Source organism: Ixodes scapularis, unplaced genomic scaffold (genome assembly GCF_016920785.2).
Source record: "Ixodes scapularis isolate PalLabHiFi unplaced genomic scaffold, ASM1692078v2 PGA_scaffold4__175_contigs__length_147842914, whole genome shotgun sequence".
Taxonomy (NCBI): Eukaryota; Metazoa; Arthropoda; class Arachnida; order Ixodida; family Ixodidae; genus Ixodes; species Ixodes scapularis.
The window spans coordinates 30,038,602-30,053,259 of NW_024609879.1; the positions used below are offsets into that span (position 1 = coordinate 30,038,602).

Genomic DNA, 14,658 nt, shown 5'->3' on the forward strand with positions numbered 1-14,658 from the left:
ACAAACTGAGCAGGCAGAAAACAGATGAAAACTAACCTTTAAACCTTTTTCGACTCTTTTGGTACAGCCCCAGTTGCTTCGTTTTGACGAGAAGGCAGGTTTTTGCCCAATTTTTTCAAAAAGAATGCAGGAATGCACATCCCGCATAGTGAGTTCCAACTACAGCCCCAGACCGGAAGTGCACCCGACACGCCACCACCGCACCGTGACGTAACAGAGCTGAGTTTGTGTATAGTTTTTTTTTCTCTCCTTCCCTCATTTCCAGCAATCAAACCCAAAGGGTCCTCATGCCGCCAATCGGGAAGGTCCCGCATACAACAAACACAACAATCAAAAGAGACACACACGTGCGAGCGACCCCGCGGTCTCCGCCAACGACAGGCCAACAAAGCAACACCACCCGTGGAGGCGCCCCTACAAGTTGACTCCCTAAGATGCCGTTAAGCGGTTCTCTGGCCAGTGGTCTTCCACATCTGGCGAAGGACACCGAACCAAGCACGAGCACTTGACCAACTAAGCCTGTTCGAGTGCTCCCTGTCAGTGATTACAAATGGCCGCACATCCCGAAGTCCGAGGGACGCGCCACCTTGCTCTCCAGTGGCCGCCACCGAACACAAAGCGACCTCGACCGCCTCAATTCCTGGACTCGACACGCAGTCCGTCCCTGCGAACTTGAAAACACAGTGTTCCCATCGCCGCTCCCCTAACAACCCTCCAACGACAGGGCGTGAGGCGAAAAACAACCACAAAAAAGACAAGCGGAACGCACCTCCTTATACTCTACATCCGCTCCTGTGCTAACAGCTCTCACAAAGTCAATGCACTTTTTATGTTGGGGGACAATCTTTTGAAAGACAGAGGAGGCAGCCGATGGTCAACACTGACTTGTGTGTCACACTGACACCATATGTGAGGTCTGTTCCAAAAGTATCCGACTTGATTTTTTTCCAGTGGAGAGGTGGAGGGAACATTAATGCGCATGCGTGATTTTTAGCAGGCCCGCAGAAATTGAGTCGCGGGCAGTCAGCCTCTGAGTGAAGAAGTGTAGTCAGTGCTCATCAGTTTTTCTCATGTCTCAAATCAGGTTCCTTTCAGCGGTATATTTATCTTGGGGTAGAGCCAGAAGTCACGAGGAGCCATGTCGGGCGAATCGGGAGCCCGATTTTGACCAAGAAACTCCGAATCAGATACGAGGAATGAGCTGGTGCATTGTCATGATGCAGCTTCATCGCGAGCAACATAGGCATGAATTTCGCAGACACTCTCCCGAGAGCCAAATCCTCCTTTAAAATGGAATGCTCCGAACCGGTACTTACTCCCGCCTCAGCCACAAGTTCTTGAATGGTGCAGCGATGGTCCTGCATTGGCAAAGTTCGCACTTGGTCAATCACCTCGTTATTTTGGCGTCTTGAAAACCTTTTGGAACGTACGTCGAAGTCCGCCGACGTGTGGCCATCTTTAAACCGGTCGTACCACTCCTTAATTTGTGTAATGCCCATGGCATCGTCACCGAGAGCCTGCTGAATGTTTCAAATTGTTTCCACTTTACACTCTCAGAAACAAAGGTGTATTATTACATACCTTGTCCCATATAATACACCCCAAAACTTCATTTCGACGTACAGCGCCCTATAGTCGAACAGGCGGCACAAATTTTACCAGGGGCTTGATAACGGTGCGATATAACTTATTAAATTGCTAAAGTACGTATCAAAGACCAAAGAAGGAAAATACGGAGCTTTTGCAGTACGGCCAAGAAAACTGCGATAATCTTTTTTGCAGTCAATAATACGTACATCAGCTATCTTAATAAGTTGTACCACACAGCTATCAAGCTCCTCGTAAACTTCGGGGCCGCCTGTTCGATTGTGGGGCGCTCTACGTCGAATTGAAGTTTGGGGGTGTATTATATGGGACAAGGGGTGTGATAATACACCTTTTTTTCTGAAAGTGTAGTGTCACCAAGCTTGAAGCAAAATTTAATGCAATACCTCTGTTTAAGCTGTTCCGTCATTTTGCGGAAAAGAAAAAAAAAACTGACGAGCACTGACTACGTTTCCTCACTCAAAGGCTGACTGCCAGCGACTCGCACTTTCCGTTGGCCTGATGAAATTCACGCATCCGCACAATGTTCCCTCGACCTCCCCTCCAGAGGACGCTGTTCATGTTCATTTGTTTTTGCGGAACAAATTCAGGTTGGAGACTTTTTTAGCACCCCTTGTATTCATCAGACGCATACAAGAGCCTTGCTTGTGCCCCTGGTGTATGAAATGTATGCGCAGCTGAAAGGAGGCGTGGCGTCTTTTTTTGGGTGACTTGGAAATTTCTAGTAGATCTTGTTCAAGTACCTGCCAAGGTATCCATTCTTTCTGATGTCTTGCTTGGTCGTTGCAATTCCTCTTTTTTGTAGAGTCTTTGGTGGAGCACGCCGTGATTGTCTGACTGAAGAGAGTGTAGGCCATGGAAAACTTGTGTCGTAGGATGGTTTGATGAGAAGTTTAGGTATCGGCTGGTGTATGTTGATTTTTTGTGCATATTGAATGTCAAACGACCGGAACTTTTCATAGCACAAACATCCGGGAGTGAAAGACAGACATAAGTGCATTGGTGAATTGAATCAGCGGCTTAGTGGAGTTTAGGTGTTAGTGAAGGTGGTCAATCTCACTAGTTTTGACGACGCAGAGGCAATCATCAGCATACTGTGGGAGCAAGACAGCTCCCAGGGAAAATGTGTCCACTGCTTTCCGCTCGACTGCCTCCATCGTGAGGCAATCACAGTGACCCCGGCTTGTGTGCCACTGCTACATACAAGCCAGTGTCGACCAGCGACCGCCGCCTCTGTCTAACAAACGATCGCCCCACAAAAGCGCAGGACCTGTCTACAGGATCCTCGCGGTCACTGCTTTACCTCATACGTTGGGGTAACCAAAAACTTCCTGGAACGCCTACAGATGCATTAATATGATGTTTAGAATGACGACGTACAGGTCAGAGCGCTAGCATAACCCATTGAGCAAAGGGACCACACTATTGCATTCAACACCAGCACCATAGTCGACACGGAGAGAAACCAGCGAAGGCACCTTTCGTTAGTCTTGGCACATCCTAAACACTCAAAAGGACATCAACATGTATACTGGGACTTTCCCAAGCAGCTATGTATCTGGATTGCAACGCATCATGTGGGGAGTGTCAGGAAAACATAGTTCACAATATTTATTACCTGCGCCAAAAGATGCCATGTGCTTTGACAAAAGAAAACACTGCGTACATTGAAAGACAACTACAAGAACCGAAACAGTCACCCGCAATCAAGGAGCCGAGCTGGCCTCAATATGTTATCATGTTACGCTACCATCATAATCAAAGCGGGGATGGGAGCATGGCCGCCCCGTAAGCTCTCCACGTTAGCGCACGAGGCTGTGTAGATTCTTGCGTTTATTGTGTTGCAAGGTATCGGTGTGAAAATAATTTTAACAGAAGATGGTATGGTATACTGTTCGGTGCTTCAGTGAAGATTGAACCGTGCTACCAGCATACAGCCTAAATTTAAAAAATCGCTTCTGTGGATGTGTCGTCTGCTCTAGGTAGACGTTGGGTAGTATGGATCACCACGACTGATGTCTGTTTCCTGATGAACTGCACTATTTATGTTAAATATTTACTTACCTAAAAAGAGCCGAGTCCCACTAGCGCCACAAACAAAAACACTGCTGGTGAAGATAATTAATATAGTTTGCTAGCAGTCCTTATTCCCTTTGAGAATCGTCAGCAGGTCACAAAACAACATGTTGGCAATGAGCAACACTGCAGAAGGTGGTCAAGCATTCAAGAAGTATATTTTGTTTCGTCAATGGAGAGAAACGGGTGTTTGTCACTCTAGTAGGACGCGGCACTTACATTTTTTTTAATGCATTTCAAACTATATTGCACCCTTCTGACCCACGATGGCTCTCACGAAAATCAGGTCAGGCTGTATCAAGACTGTCGTTAATTACTCTTCAAGGCATTTATGAACTGTGGATTAACTAAATTATGAAAAATTGCTCTTTTTTAAATTCTCAAACTTCGAACTACATTTTACAGGCACTGATGATGAACCAGTGTCCGCAGGGGCACAAGATGGGACCACGTTGACACCACCCTTGACTGCTCTTCCAGATGCTTGTAAGTACAAGACCATTTTTCAAATAAAAGACAGCGTGAAAGAAATAAAACATTTATCTTTCTTTTCTCAATTCATACACTTATACACATGCTGCAGCACATGACGACCAAGAGTTGGTGCAGGCACCGGAGCTAGATATATCAGGACCCCACATAGACGCCGATGCATACGAAGAGGAGCCATGTGAGTTAACTATATTTCTTTTCATATCTGTCTTCCTAAGCACCTGGATGAGCCTTGAAAAATCTGGTCACTGTATACTATCGCAGACAGTATGAGATACAACAGCTCTTCACGCTTTATTGGCATACCAGCTAGTGCTTGAAGACGCTTTGGCCCAGACTTGAAAGAGAACCCCATTTAGGTTCTGTTCTTTGAGTGCTTATACAAATCACAAGATATTGGAGCTGCAGGCACAAAAAATGGCCAGATTGAGTGTTGCAGCTTGTACTGTCAGTGAAGTACTACAGCACAAAAGTGCAACAGAACAATTTTCCTACTTTCGCTAAATATTGCTGGAAATGAATTGTTGATGTTCATAACCTACAAGGTATGCATTACTTTTTCTCCATGCACTACCAGCCCTAGAAAGCTTGAAAAAATATAGCCACGCGCTGAGTGTCACATGCTGAGCTCACCACAGGCTTCGCTATTTATAAGCATATTCTGCTTTGAAATTGTTTTTTGAATACTCTTACTAGTGAAGTATTTATCTGGTTCGTAGAAGTTTTTAAAGAGATATGGTCACATTTGTAGCTTTATATACCTGGTGTAAAGCAGTGTGTCTGTTTGTTCTCACCCAAAACAGCCATGGACGTGCTCCATCCGTTTGCAGAGATTGTCGGAGCACATGTTGGTACACTAAGAGACGCCATGGTTCAAGTGGACACACTCGTCAAAGAGAAGAGGCCCCTGCTGTTCACGTCTGTCATCCAGTCAGATGAACAAGTACGCATCTTGACTGGTATAACGAGCCTGCAACTGATAAAGAACATAACTGCAGAATTCACGGATATACGAGAGCAAGTATCTCCACGAGGTTACAGCCTAGATGACGCAGACGCAGTATTGATGGTCATGGTGAAGCTGTACCACAACATTTATTTCAGCTTTCTCTCCGTACTGTTCTCCATTCACAGGACAACAGTGTCGAACCTCCTGAAGTGCTGTGTATGCATTTTGTCGAGAGTGTTGGGAGAAGCAGTCTTCTTTCCATCAAAAGAGTCTGTCCTTGGCAACCTGACCGTCTACTTTTCGCCGTTCAAAAACACGCGAGTCGTATTGGATTGTACTGAGATCACACTAGAGAGGCCAGGTGACTTAGCGTCACGCATTTCGACTTACAGTCATTACAAGAACTACACCGCAAAGGTGCTAGTTGGAATGATAACGTTTGTTGGCACCGCTTTTGGTGGGCGTACGTCAGATTCCTTCCTGACAAAGGAGTCTGCCATCCTTGATCAGTGTGTGCCATATGTTGATCATGGGATGGTAGACAAAGGTTTCCTAATTGAAAGTCTGTGCGACGATGCTCGCGTTAGGATGGATCGCCCTCCATTTTTACGAAAAAAGCGGCAAATGGAGAGCTCTGAAGCACTTAAGAATGAGAAAATTGCAAGGGCACGTGTGCATGTGGAGCGTGCCATTCAAAGGCTCAAAGCCTTCAAGGTTTTGCAACAAAAGTTTCCGACACAGCTACTTCCTGCTCTTGACCACACTGTCAAGCTTCTCGCAGGCTTGACAAACCTGTCAAAACCAATTCTTTCCTCTGACAAGTTTTTGTAATTATGTACAAAGATTTCTACTGTAAATAAACCTAATGATGATGACTAATCCAAGCATTTAGAGTCAACATGTTTACAAAGAAAAATTTCACACAGCCAAATATTTACACCACACAATGGCACCTCAAGCAGAACGCAATGCTGTGAAAATGTATTCTCTGTACAGTTGTGTAATGGACTGAACACATTCATCAAAATAGTCTTTGTTGAATGAAATGGGAAAAAGGTTCCATACTATGGATGACTCATAAGCGAAAAAGTCGCAGTGGCCTATGCCAAGGATGCCCATCTGTACTTTTACCTGAGTGTAAAATAGGGGCTTCGCAGTTGCCTTTGAGAGGCTGTTCTGGAGCTCCTCGGGACACTTGAGGGGCTTCATAGTTGCCTTTGAGAGACTGTTCCGGAGCTCCTCGGGACACTTGAGGGGCTGAAGTCCAGTTGCCTTTGAGAGGCTGTTCTCAAGCTCCTCGATACACTTGAGGGGCCTTGGAGTTGCCTTTGAGACGCTGTTCTCGAGCTCCTCGGGACACTTGAGGGGCTTCATAGTTGCCTTTGGGAGCCTGTTCTGGAGCTTCTTGGGACACTTGAGGCTGTTCTGGAGCTTCCTGGGACACTTGATCTCAAGTACAGCAATCTTTCCCTCGCAACATGAACACTTGAAAGTGACGATCCCGTCGGGAGAGCAAGCCATGACGGGGAGCTTGCTCCAGAAGACGAGGCCACTGGTGCGCAATGTGACAATGTGCCCCCTCTTTTGCTGGACATCTATATACTTTTTGGCAGCAATGGGCTCGTCTCTGAGCCCCCTTTTCATGTCAGCACTCTGGAAGGTTTTTTGTTTGAGCACTGCCTTAGCGAGCCCACATACATTGTGAGGCCTCTCTTCTGTGCTCAAGGATTTTGCTCTTGTTTTAAAGGAGTGACAGCAGGTACTGGTTGCCACCCCCCTCCTATATTGGAGCCATGCAGGGCACGATGACTGTTTTCTCGTGAGGCTTTCGATTGTTGCTATAGCATTTTCATGATAGGTGTCTTTGAGCTCATGAAGAAATGTGTCGAAGTCGCTTGCTTCTGTTGTTGATATGAGTTGCATCACGGTGACTGGAACATCGTCCTGGTGCAGCTGGTCAGGAGCTTCCACCTCTGCTGCATCAGGTTCTGCGCCTGCAAAGGAGTTAGGGAGGCCAGGGTCGATACTTAATCTTAAAGACGGCTTGAAGAAATTAAACTACAAAATTCCTAACAGGAATGATTCTACATTGAAGAATGTCAGCTCGCAGGCAGACCTTTCAGCTCATAACAAGTGCTAAACATTATAATGCAGAACTGAACTTATGCCTCCTCTGTTATTTAGTTTGGGGATTTACACCCCTTTAATGCTTCTCAGGCATCCTGACTGCTTCATGACACTGTAACATGCCCAAGATAATAGTGTGCCTTATTTTCATACAGATAGGAGTGTGTACTTGTGACTACATAATCTGCAAAACGGTTAACATTGGTGCTTGGCATGGGCGTACCAACCGTTATGGCGAGGGGGGCGCTGCCCCCCCCCCCCCCCAGTTTGAGTAGGGGGGGGCAAGGCGTGTCTTTTGCCCCCCCCCCCCCTCTCCTCCCCGAAACAGTCGCCATGGGCAGGGCACACTGGTTGGCGGCACCCAAGGGATAACAAGGGCACCGCCCCTGACCCTGGGGGGAGTCTGGCTTGCCCCCCACTCAAAAACAAGTTGGTACACCACTGGTGCTTGGCACTTGCTTAGATCGGGTTCATGTAATGTTCTGTCCAGCACGAAACATCGAAGGTACAAATAATAAATTTAGTCTAGTCCTGGCTGCATACCTGCTTGTATTTGGCACAGTCTGAGGTAGAACAGCAGAGAATGCGACACTATCATGAGCCCCGCAAATAGATTGCCATCGCTGCTAGCAGATGAACGTGTCGTGAGGTTTCACACATTTCCAGCATGGCAAGTACACTGCATAATGCACACCTTAGAGAAAAAGACTGGTTTTGCAATGCATCTCTTCGTACCAATGTAAGGTGTAAGTAAGAAGGTAGGTTGGTCGTTTTTCTGCTTACGAAAAGGGAAAATAGAATACAGTGTATTACATGTGTCGGGGGCATCCCTTGGTCGCATCCTTTTTTCCAGGTGCATTTCTGCCATGCAAACATATGGCAAGTCTTTTATGAGACGTTTTAAGACACCAGGCTTGCTTGGAGGTAGTTCCGGCGGCTGAAACTGAAAAATACAGAGCTTGCATTCACATATCACCAGCAACAAGAATAGAGCAAAGGCAGTCAATATATATGCCACTCCACCTAAGTGTCTCCTGTAATGCTCTCCATCCTGTGAAACAATTTCCGTAGTGTAGTAGACACGAGTCGAGGGATGTACTGAGGGTTTATTCCAATACAGCAGGTCAGAGGGACATGACCAGCTGCCAAGATTCCAGCTTGCCGAAGAATGGAATGCACGAGCTCCCGTGTCCAAGCTCGTGCTCTGCTGACCAAGGCGACGACGGTCTTTTGCAGTCGCCACACGTAGTGTAAAGGAAATCGATACACCCAATGTGATTTTCCTTTACTTGTAATATAAAGTGGTACAAAAAAGGTGTAGCTTAAGGTTTGCAGTCTTCTTGTTATGCTTAAAAGTTCCTTTTGTGCTGTGAAACATCAGTTAAGTACAGAGTTGACTGGGAGAAGTAATGGTGAAGGCTGTGTGAAAAGTCATATGTGAAATACAGGCATATCTGGCAAGACAGGAACATAAATAGAGAGACACGCAGATCACCGTGGCTTTTTGCAGGAAACAGGTAATCGAAATTAATACGCCTCGCAAGTGGGCTCATTTTCGTCTTCTGCGCATGAGAAAGGAGGCGCGAAGGCGGGAGAGGAGGTTGATGACGATTCCGGCTAAGCTCCGCCCTCGCACATGTCGGGGAGGCCGGGGGGTAAACAAACATCGGCGTCGGCCATGGCGGCCGTGCTGTAGCGGCGACCGCGAGTCTTTTATTTATTGTAGCCCGGTTTAAATTTGCCGGGTTCAGAAGATCGAGCAGCTTTGTGCCCCTTACGATTCCTCCGTCGTCTGCTAGAAGCATTTCGAAGATTCCAAGATGAAGACGACGAAGAGCATCAAGAGAAGGCGCTTGCCTAGCCTCGCGATTGAAACGCCGGTTGCGCCGGTCACTACGAGACCGCCGCCCGATTGTACCGGTAAGTTGCCTTTTATCTTGTTCTTCCTTTACGAATACAACAGATTTTGCCTTCTAGCAGGTCTTTATAAATCTTGTGTGGCGGAGTCGATAGGCGCTATTAATCAAAAAACAGCCGAGAATGTAGCGTTTTCGCGATCCTCCGAACCACATCTTCGCAGGTGATATTTAGAAATATATACTCGTCATTTCGACTCGAAACTGCACGGAGGCCGTATAAATTATGTTCCGTTTCATTTTAGAGGCGATCGAAGTTAAATCTACATGGACGAGTCCCGAGCTTTGATCATAGCTGCCATGCATGTGTGATCTTGCAGTGCGTTCTCGCGTTTGTAATTTTCGCTTCGTTCACACTTAGATGAGACGCAGTACAGTCATACATCGTATTTGGTATAGTAGTTGCAGTCTACGGTTATAATCATGGCACTGTAGAAAAGCACAGAGCTCAATACTTACCACAAAAACGCGATCGTTTTTTGTTTTTGTTTTTTTAAGGAATGAAATTGGAATGGCTGTTACGTGTAATACAGTCAACCAACTCGGACAGTACAAATTTTCCGTTTCACATTAGCCAGTATGAGTGAATTGCCAACGAAGTACCGATGCCGTCTTTCTGCAAAATGTGTTGCGCAGTGTATCTTCGAACCACATCGACGCTGTCAGTGTCTGACGTGTTTTGTGTGTCACTTGTCTCCTTTTTCGTTCCCATACCAAGATGAAAATTCGGATATCGTGCACTATCCAAGCCTAGCTAATGAGCGCCCCAAGGAATTGACATGGGAGTAAACAATGGCTAACATGTATGTACATATTTTTGTTTTGTTCGCTCAGCAGACTGGGTCAAGCAAAAGCCAGTGTGTAAGTGACAAACTTTCTAACATCATTTGTCATTTCTAGGTCCCAGATGGGCTGTTGACATCCAGAAACACTCCAACAGATGGTGGTCGTACAGCGATTGTGAAGAATGTGAAGACAATCCCATTTGCATCCACATTCCTAGTCCACTCATTGATAATCTTTCCTTGTTGCATCAATGCCCAAGTATGCCAGGCACTGAGCGACTACTCGCATGTGTTAGTGATGGTGGCATGCGAGGCTTCAGTATTGTCGCTGCAGATAGGGCTCACCCTCACACCAAAGCTGTTGGTGGTGTACTAGTACCCTTCCATGGAATTGTTTGGTTGATCCCAATTTCCTAGAAACGCCAATATTCAGTTTGGTGTGCCTTGCGGCTGAAGTAGATTCGTCAGCGAGGTCTAGTCTCTTTCCTGGGGGTAATACCATGTCAGCTGCTTTGCATGAGCCACTTGGAAACTGTTTGGACTGCTCTAGAGCACTTGTAATTGACCTTAGCTGTTGTATCCATGCTAATGCTGAAATGTAAAGTTCACTGAACCAAGTTTTACTAATAAACCAAAACAATCAGTGGATGAATGGCTTTATTTGTTTTCTCGAAGTATACACTGTTTCATACATAATACATGATGCTGGCAACGCTACTTTCATTAGCAGACAGCTCAGTCTACACTCTGTTTCACGATAGCTTGGTAAACTGTGGAGGCTACGGCTCCTGCGACCCAGTAAGAATGTCGGAGCGAGGCACATGGCAGCATGTCACAGGAGCATTTGTGTCACCGCGCCAAATGCAAGGACCACCCACCAGAACCAGCTGTCGTCTGCTCAGAAACCAAACAACTTCGGATGGACGTCCACTTCAGCAACATTACCGTGCGCTAGAGTAGCGAGCTCTTCAGTAACACTTTTATGAGGCAACCACATGCTCAATTTGCCCATGAATCTGTGGCGGGTTCTAATGCTAGGGCGATGTTTTGAGCGGAAGTGGTCGATTCACGGCTACGATTGATTGAACATCGATCACAAGCCATGTTTTTCTCAAGAGTGTTGATCTATATTAAGTGTTGTTAATAAGTAACACATGTCTTAGTCTTTCTTCAGTGTCGTGTAGTGTTGCGGTCCGAAGAATCCGACGGCAACACTACTAAAAGAAGAAGAAGAAGAAAAAAGCCTGGAACTATGTTTTGTCGCAGATGGCGCTTTTGCTGTGGCGATAACGAGGACTCGACCGTGGTATGTTGTCATGTGCCTGGCTCCGATGCTCTTATTGGGTCGCAATGTTTGCCAAGTGACCGTGAAACGGAGTATAATGCCTCACCTGTCCACACTATAAAACAAATGAGATGCCAGGTGTAGCCACTCTCGCAGCTGTAGCCCTTACATTATTGCTTGCTATGATGTTTGGAAGAATACATAAAAAATCAGTTTACAAAGCCAAATCTAATTTTTTGCACTCTTGCATGTTATGAAAATAAAAGCATCACGCCTGAACACCAACATCTGTCTCTAAATTATTCCTTGCTGAAATGAAAAATAAATATACTGTGAATATGAACCGATACAATCTCAAACAGGTTTAATAACGGATTCAATAAACAATTACTTCAATCTGCAAGCTTGAAATCTAGTATGCGTGTGCAATAAATACCCTGGTCTTTCGACTATCCCCGTTGACACTTGTTCTCGAAGGATAGGGACTTCGTCGATTTCACGGCAGTTCAAGCATTGGTCAGGTAACATGCTCGTGTTTATAGTTTCGGCTGCGCTATAGGAATAACAAAAGTGAGCTGTGTATTGCTGAGTCAAAGCACAACTCTCAAGTCTAAACGGCTTCTTAAAAATGCACTAAAGCTGGTTTTGACTTCATAATTATGTGACTCGAACATAAACTACTCACTTCACCAAGTCTAAGGATTCACAAATAATCTGTGAACATGTATTCTGCTTTTATCTTGATTCACTTATGAAACTGATTGCGTATATAAAATATCCAATCAGTCTTCCACACCTCCCCATTGCGAAAAGGAAGAGGGAGATTCCTTGGCTTTTTTTTTTTCTCGCCAAAAAGCAGAAAAAGAAAAGGAACAGGTTTCAATGTGCACATTACGTTGAAGTGGGACAGTTACGGAAACAAATTTTGCATCTTCAAAGTTCATGAAGTAGGCAGATTACTTTCCAGTCATAAGAGAATAAAGTCAGAAACAACTTCAACTCGCCTTCAGTCAGATTTTCCCTTTAGATCCAGGGACGTTTCACCTTCATAAGGTCACCAGTACCAATTGGCATCCATTTAGGACTCTGTAACGGTAGATGTACAAGCTTGACCTCAAGGTTGCAGTGCCCTCCTTTCATGTGCTTGCAGTGCGACCCCCTCGTACACTTGGTCCCAGATGGTGAAGCTGGTGCTGGACAAGATGTCGTCTCCTGTAAAAGAGTCATCCCAGTAGTCAAACGGTCCGGTTACACCCTTGAGCAGCGTATTTGTCCTCCCATGCCATTACCAACTTAAAATCAGTGAAAGCTTATTTTGAAGCAACAGAATGCATAAATAAACATGTCTATTCCATTCCCTTCGTACCGAACCCCTGCCAGCATCCAAGGGATGCAAATCAAAATAAATAACATTGCATTATTTGCTCTTTTGAGACTCCTTGAACTTAAACCAACTCAAACACTACCACAATTTTAAAGCTGGAAACTTCGAGGACACCTCTCCATATACTGAGATTACATGCTTGTCCCACTCCTGGCTTGTCCTCATCCTGGCTTGTCCTCAGCAGGGTTGGCCAGCGTGTTCTCATACTCCTGGGTTTTTAGTCTTGGAAGTTAAAGCTTTGGTTTTTGTCATTGCTTGGTTGCTGGTAAATACTGGAGGAAGCTCGTACTGTTACTTTGAAAGATCAAGTTTACAAATTGAGCACTAACCCATATTGATGGCCGGATACAGAAGCTAGATTTGTCATGTCAAGGAGGTTGTCATAGAACAGTGGGCACGGGACTGAAATTAGCGGCGGAGCGGGCGACCGAGGCGCATTTGGGAGTATCGAAGAAGGCAAGGTGTGTGAGTTTTGCGCGAAAGCAGGACGATCGGCCAGAGATGTGAGAATGTGGCGTCGAAAGAACTTCAACCGGGCTGACTTCATGACTGTCATCTGAGCCACATTAACCAGAGGAGGAGAGAAAGTAACAAGTGAACGACACTCTACGGCCGAAAAGGTAATTGACCAGGTTATTTCACCCAAGCACCACAGTAGTCATATCAACGACCAAAAAAAAACAACGTCCAAACATCAGCACAGCAATACCAGCAGCGTGCCAAGGAATCGGGTTGTGTGTATGTTTATACAGTCTCAAACTCGATCTGCCTCAACGGGCGATGACTCTCCCAGCTGTAGATGACCGCTAGCCTGGGGCCCTTAACGTGCATCACGTAGTAGTGATACACGACCGCACGCCGGTACAATGCTCATCCAGATCGAAACGGGCAAATGTGGGGCTTGAACACACGGTCCTGGGTTCTGCAGCGCGAGCTTTCACTCCACATTCTCCGAGCTGGTGCGTGGAAGCCCTCTCGGCCACCAATCCCCCGGTGCCAAGGAATAACATATAATAAATAACAACGGTACAGTGGTCTGCAACAGGTAGCTTTTCAGTGCCTTGAGCAACCAGGTTGAGATAACGTGACACTTTCCTGCCATATGTGGCTTGCAAAATAGAGATGTATAAGTCATAAAGCAAGTAATACGAAGTTCTTTTACTAAAGATATCAGCATTTGTATTTGGCTTCCACAACTTCTGAAAGCTACCTCTGAGTGCATAGAGCGGTTCCTTTATAATCTTACCTCCATGGAGAACTTCCCAGCTGGTAACGGGGCCGTGAAACGCAGACCCCCTGGAAGTCGCACAGGCGCCGAGGGCATTACACAGGGCCTGCAACATGTCCTCCGAGCAGAGGGTCCTTTCAGTAGCCCGGCAGCCGGTGGATTCTGTTGGAATGATGGGGTAGGGGAAACACAAGCACTTGCAGATTAACGGACCTAAGAAAACTAGTAGGCAGGTACGAAAACATGCTACTCGCCCCCGCAGCGTTTGCCTCATTGGCGCTTTATGGTGAAACAAATCAGCGGTGAGCGACTGATGGAACACGCGTCAGAAGAACAGTGCGTCTTCAGTTGAACACCTTAGGACGGCGCTTTATCGCGTGCGTGAAGCGTTGGCTTAGGCATGTTTTTTTGGGGCCGGGGGGGATCTGGGGTGCGAGGTACTGAACCCCCCTCCCTCGCTACGCCACTGGCATGAAGTGACATCGGATGACACTTAGACACGGCGCTATCACTGCTAAAATACGCTACCATCGAACACTGAGTCGTGACTGCGAAGTTTATGATCCACATACAGATATCCTACCACACTATCTGTTTGGACAAGTGGCATACAATCTGTCGCTGGGGGAAAGACTAAAAACAGACGACTGCGCACTCGGCTCGGTCGTACCACACCAATCGCCCAATCCGCCGCTTTTCCGTAACATTCCGTTTTACTTTGCTATACTCCTTTCACGTGCAACTGAACTGTTTGTGAATGATGCGAAGTGTACAGAGACGACGTAACTCACCCCAGCGAGCGCCATGGCGC

General features: G+C 46.2%; 1 protein-coding gene and 1 long non-coding RNA gene across 2 annotated transcripts; one reads left to right on the forward strand and one right to left on the reverse strand.

Annotated features, from left to right (window-relative positions):
* The first annotated feature begins 5,041 nt into the window (after nt 1-5,041).
* On the forward strand, nt 5,042-5,953 carry LOC115332061. The gene has a single exon (XM_029994336.2). It carries the CDS (start codon nt 5,042-5,044, stop codon nt 5,951-5,953), a length of 912 nt encoding a protein of 303 aa, XP_029850196.2.
* Nucleotides 5,954-12,343: 6,390 nt separating this feature from the next.
* On the reverse strand, nt 12,344-14,658 carry LOC115317392. The gene is made up of 3 exons (XR_005715599.1): nt 14,639-14,658; nt 13,866-14,009; nt 12,344-12,447 (listed from the first exon to the last, which is right to left on the reverse strand). It is a non-coding gene; the product is annotated as an uncharacterized LOC115317392 (long non-coding RNA).

Coding starts and splice junctions, on each gene's coding strand:
- LOC115332061 (XM_029994336.2), top strand. CDS start 5,042: ATGGTTCAAGTGGACACACTCGTCAAAGAGAAGAGGCCCCTGCTGTTC.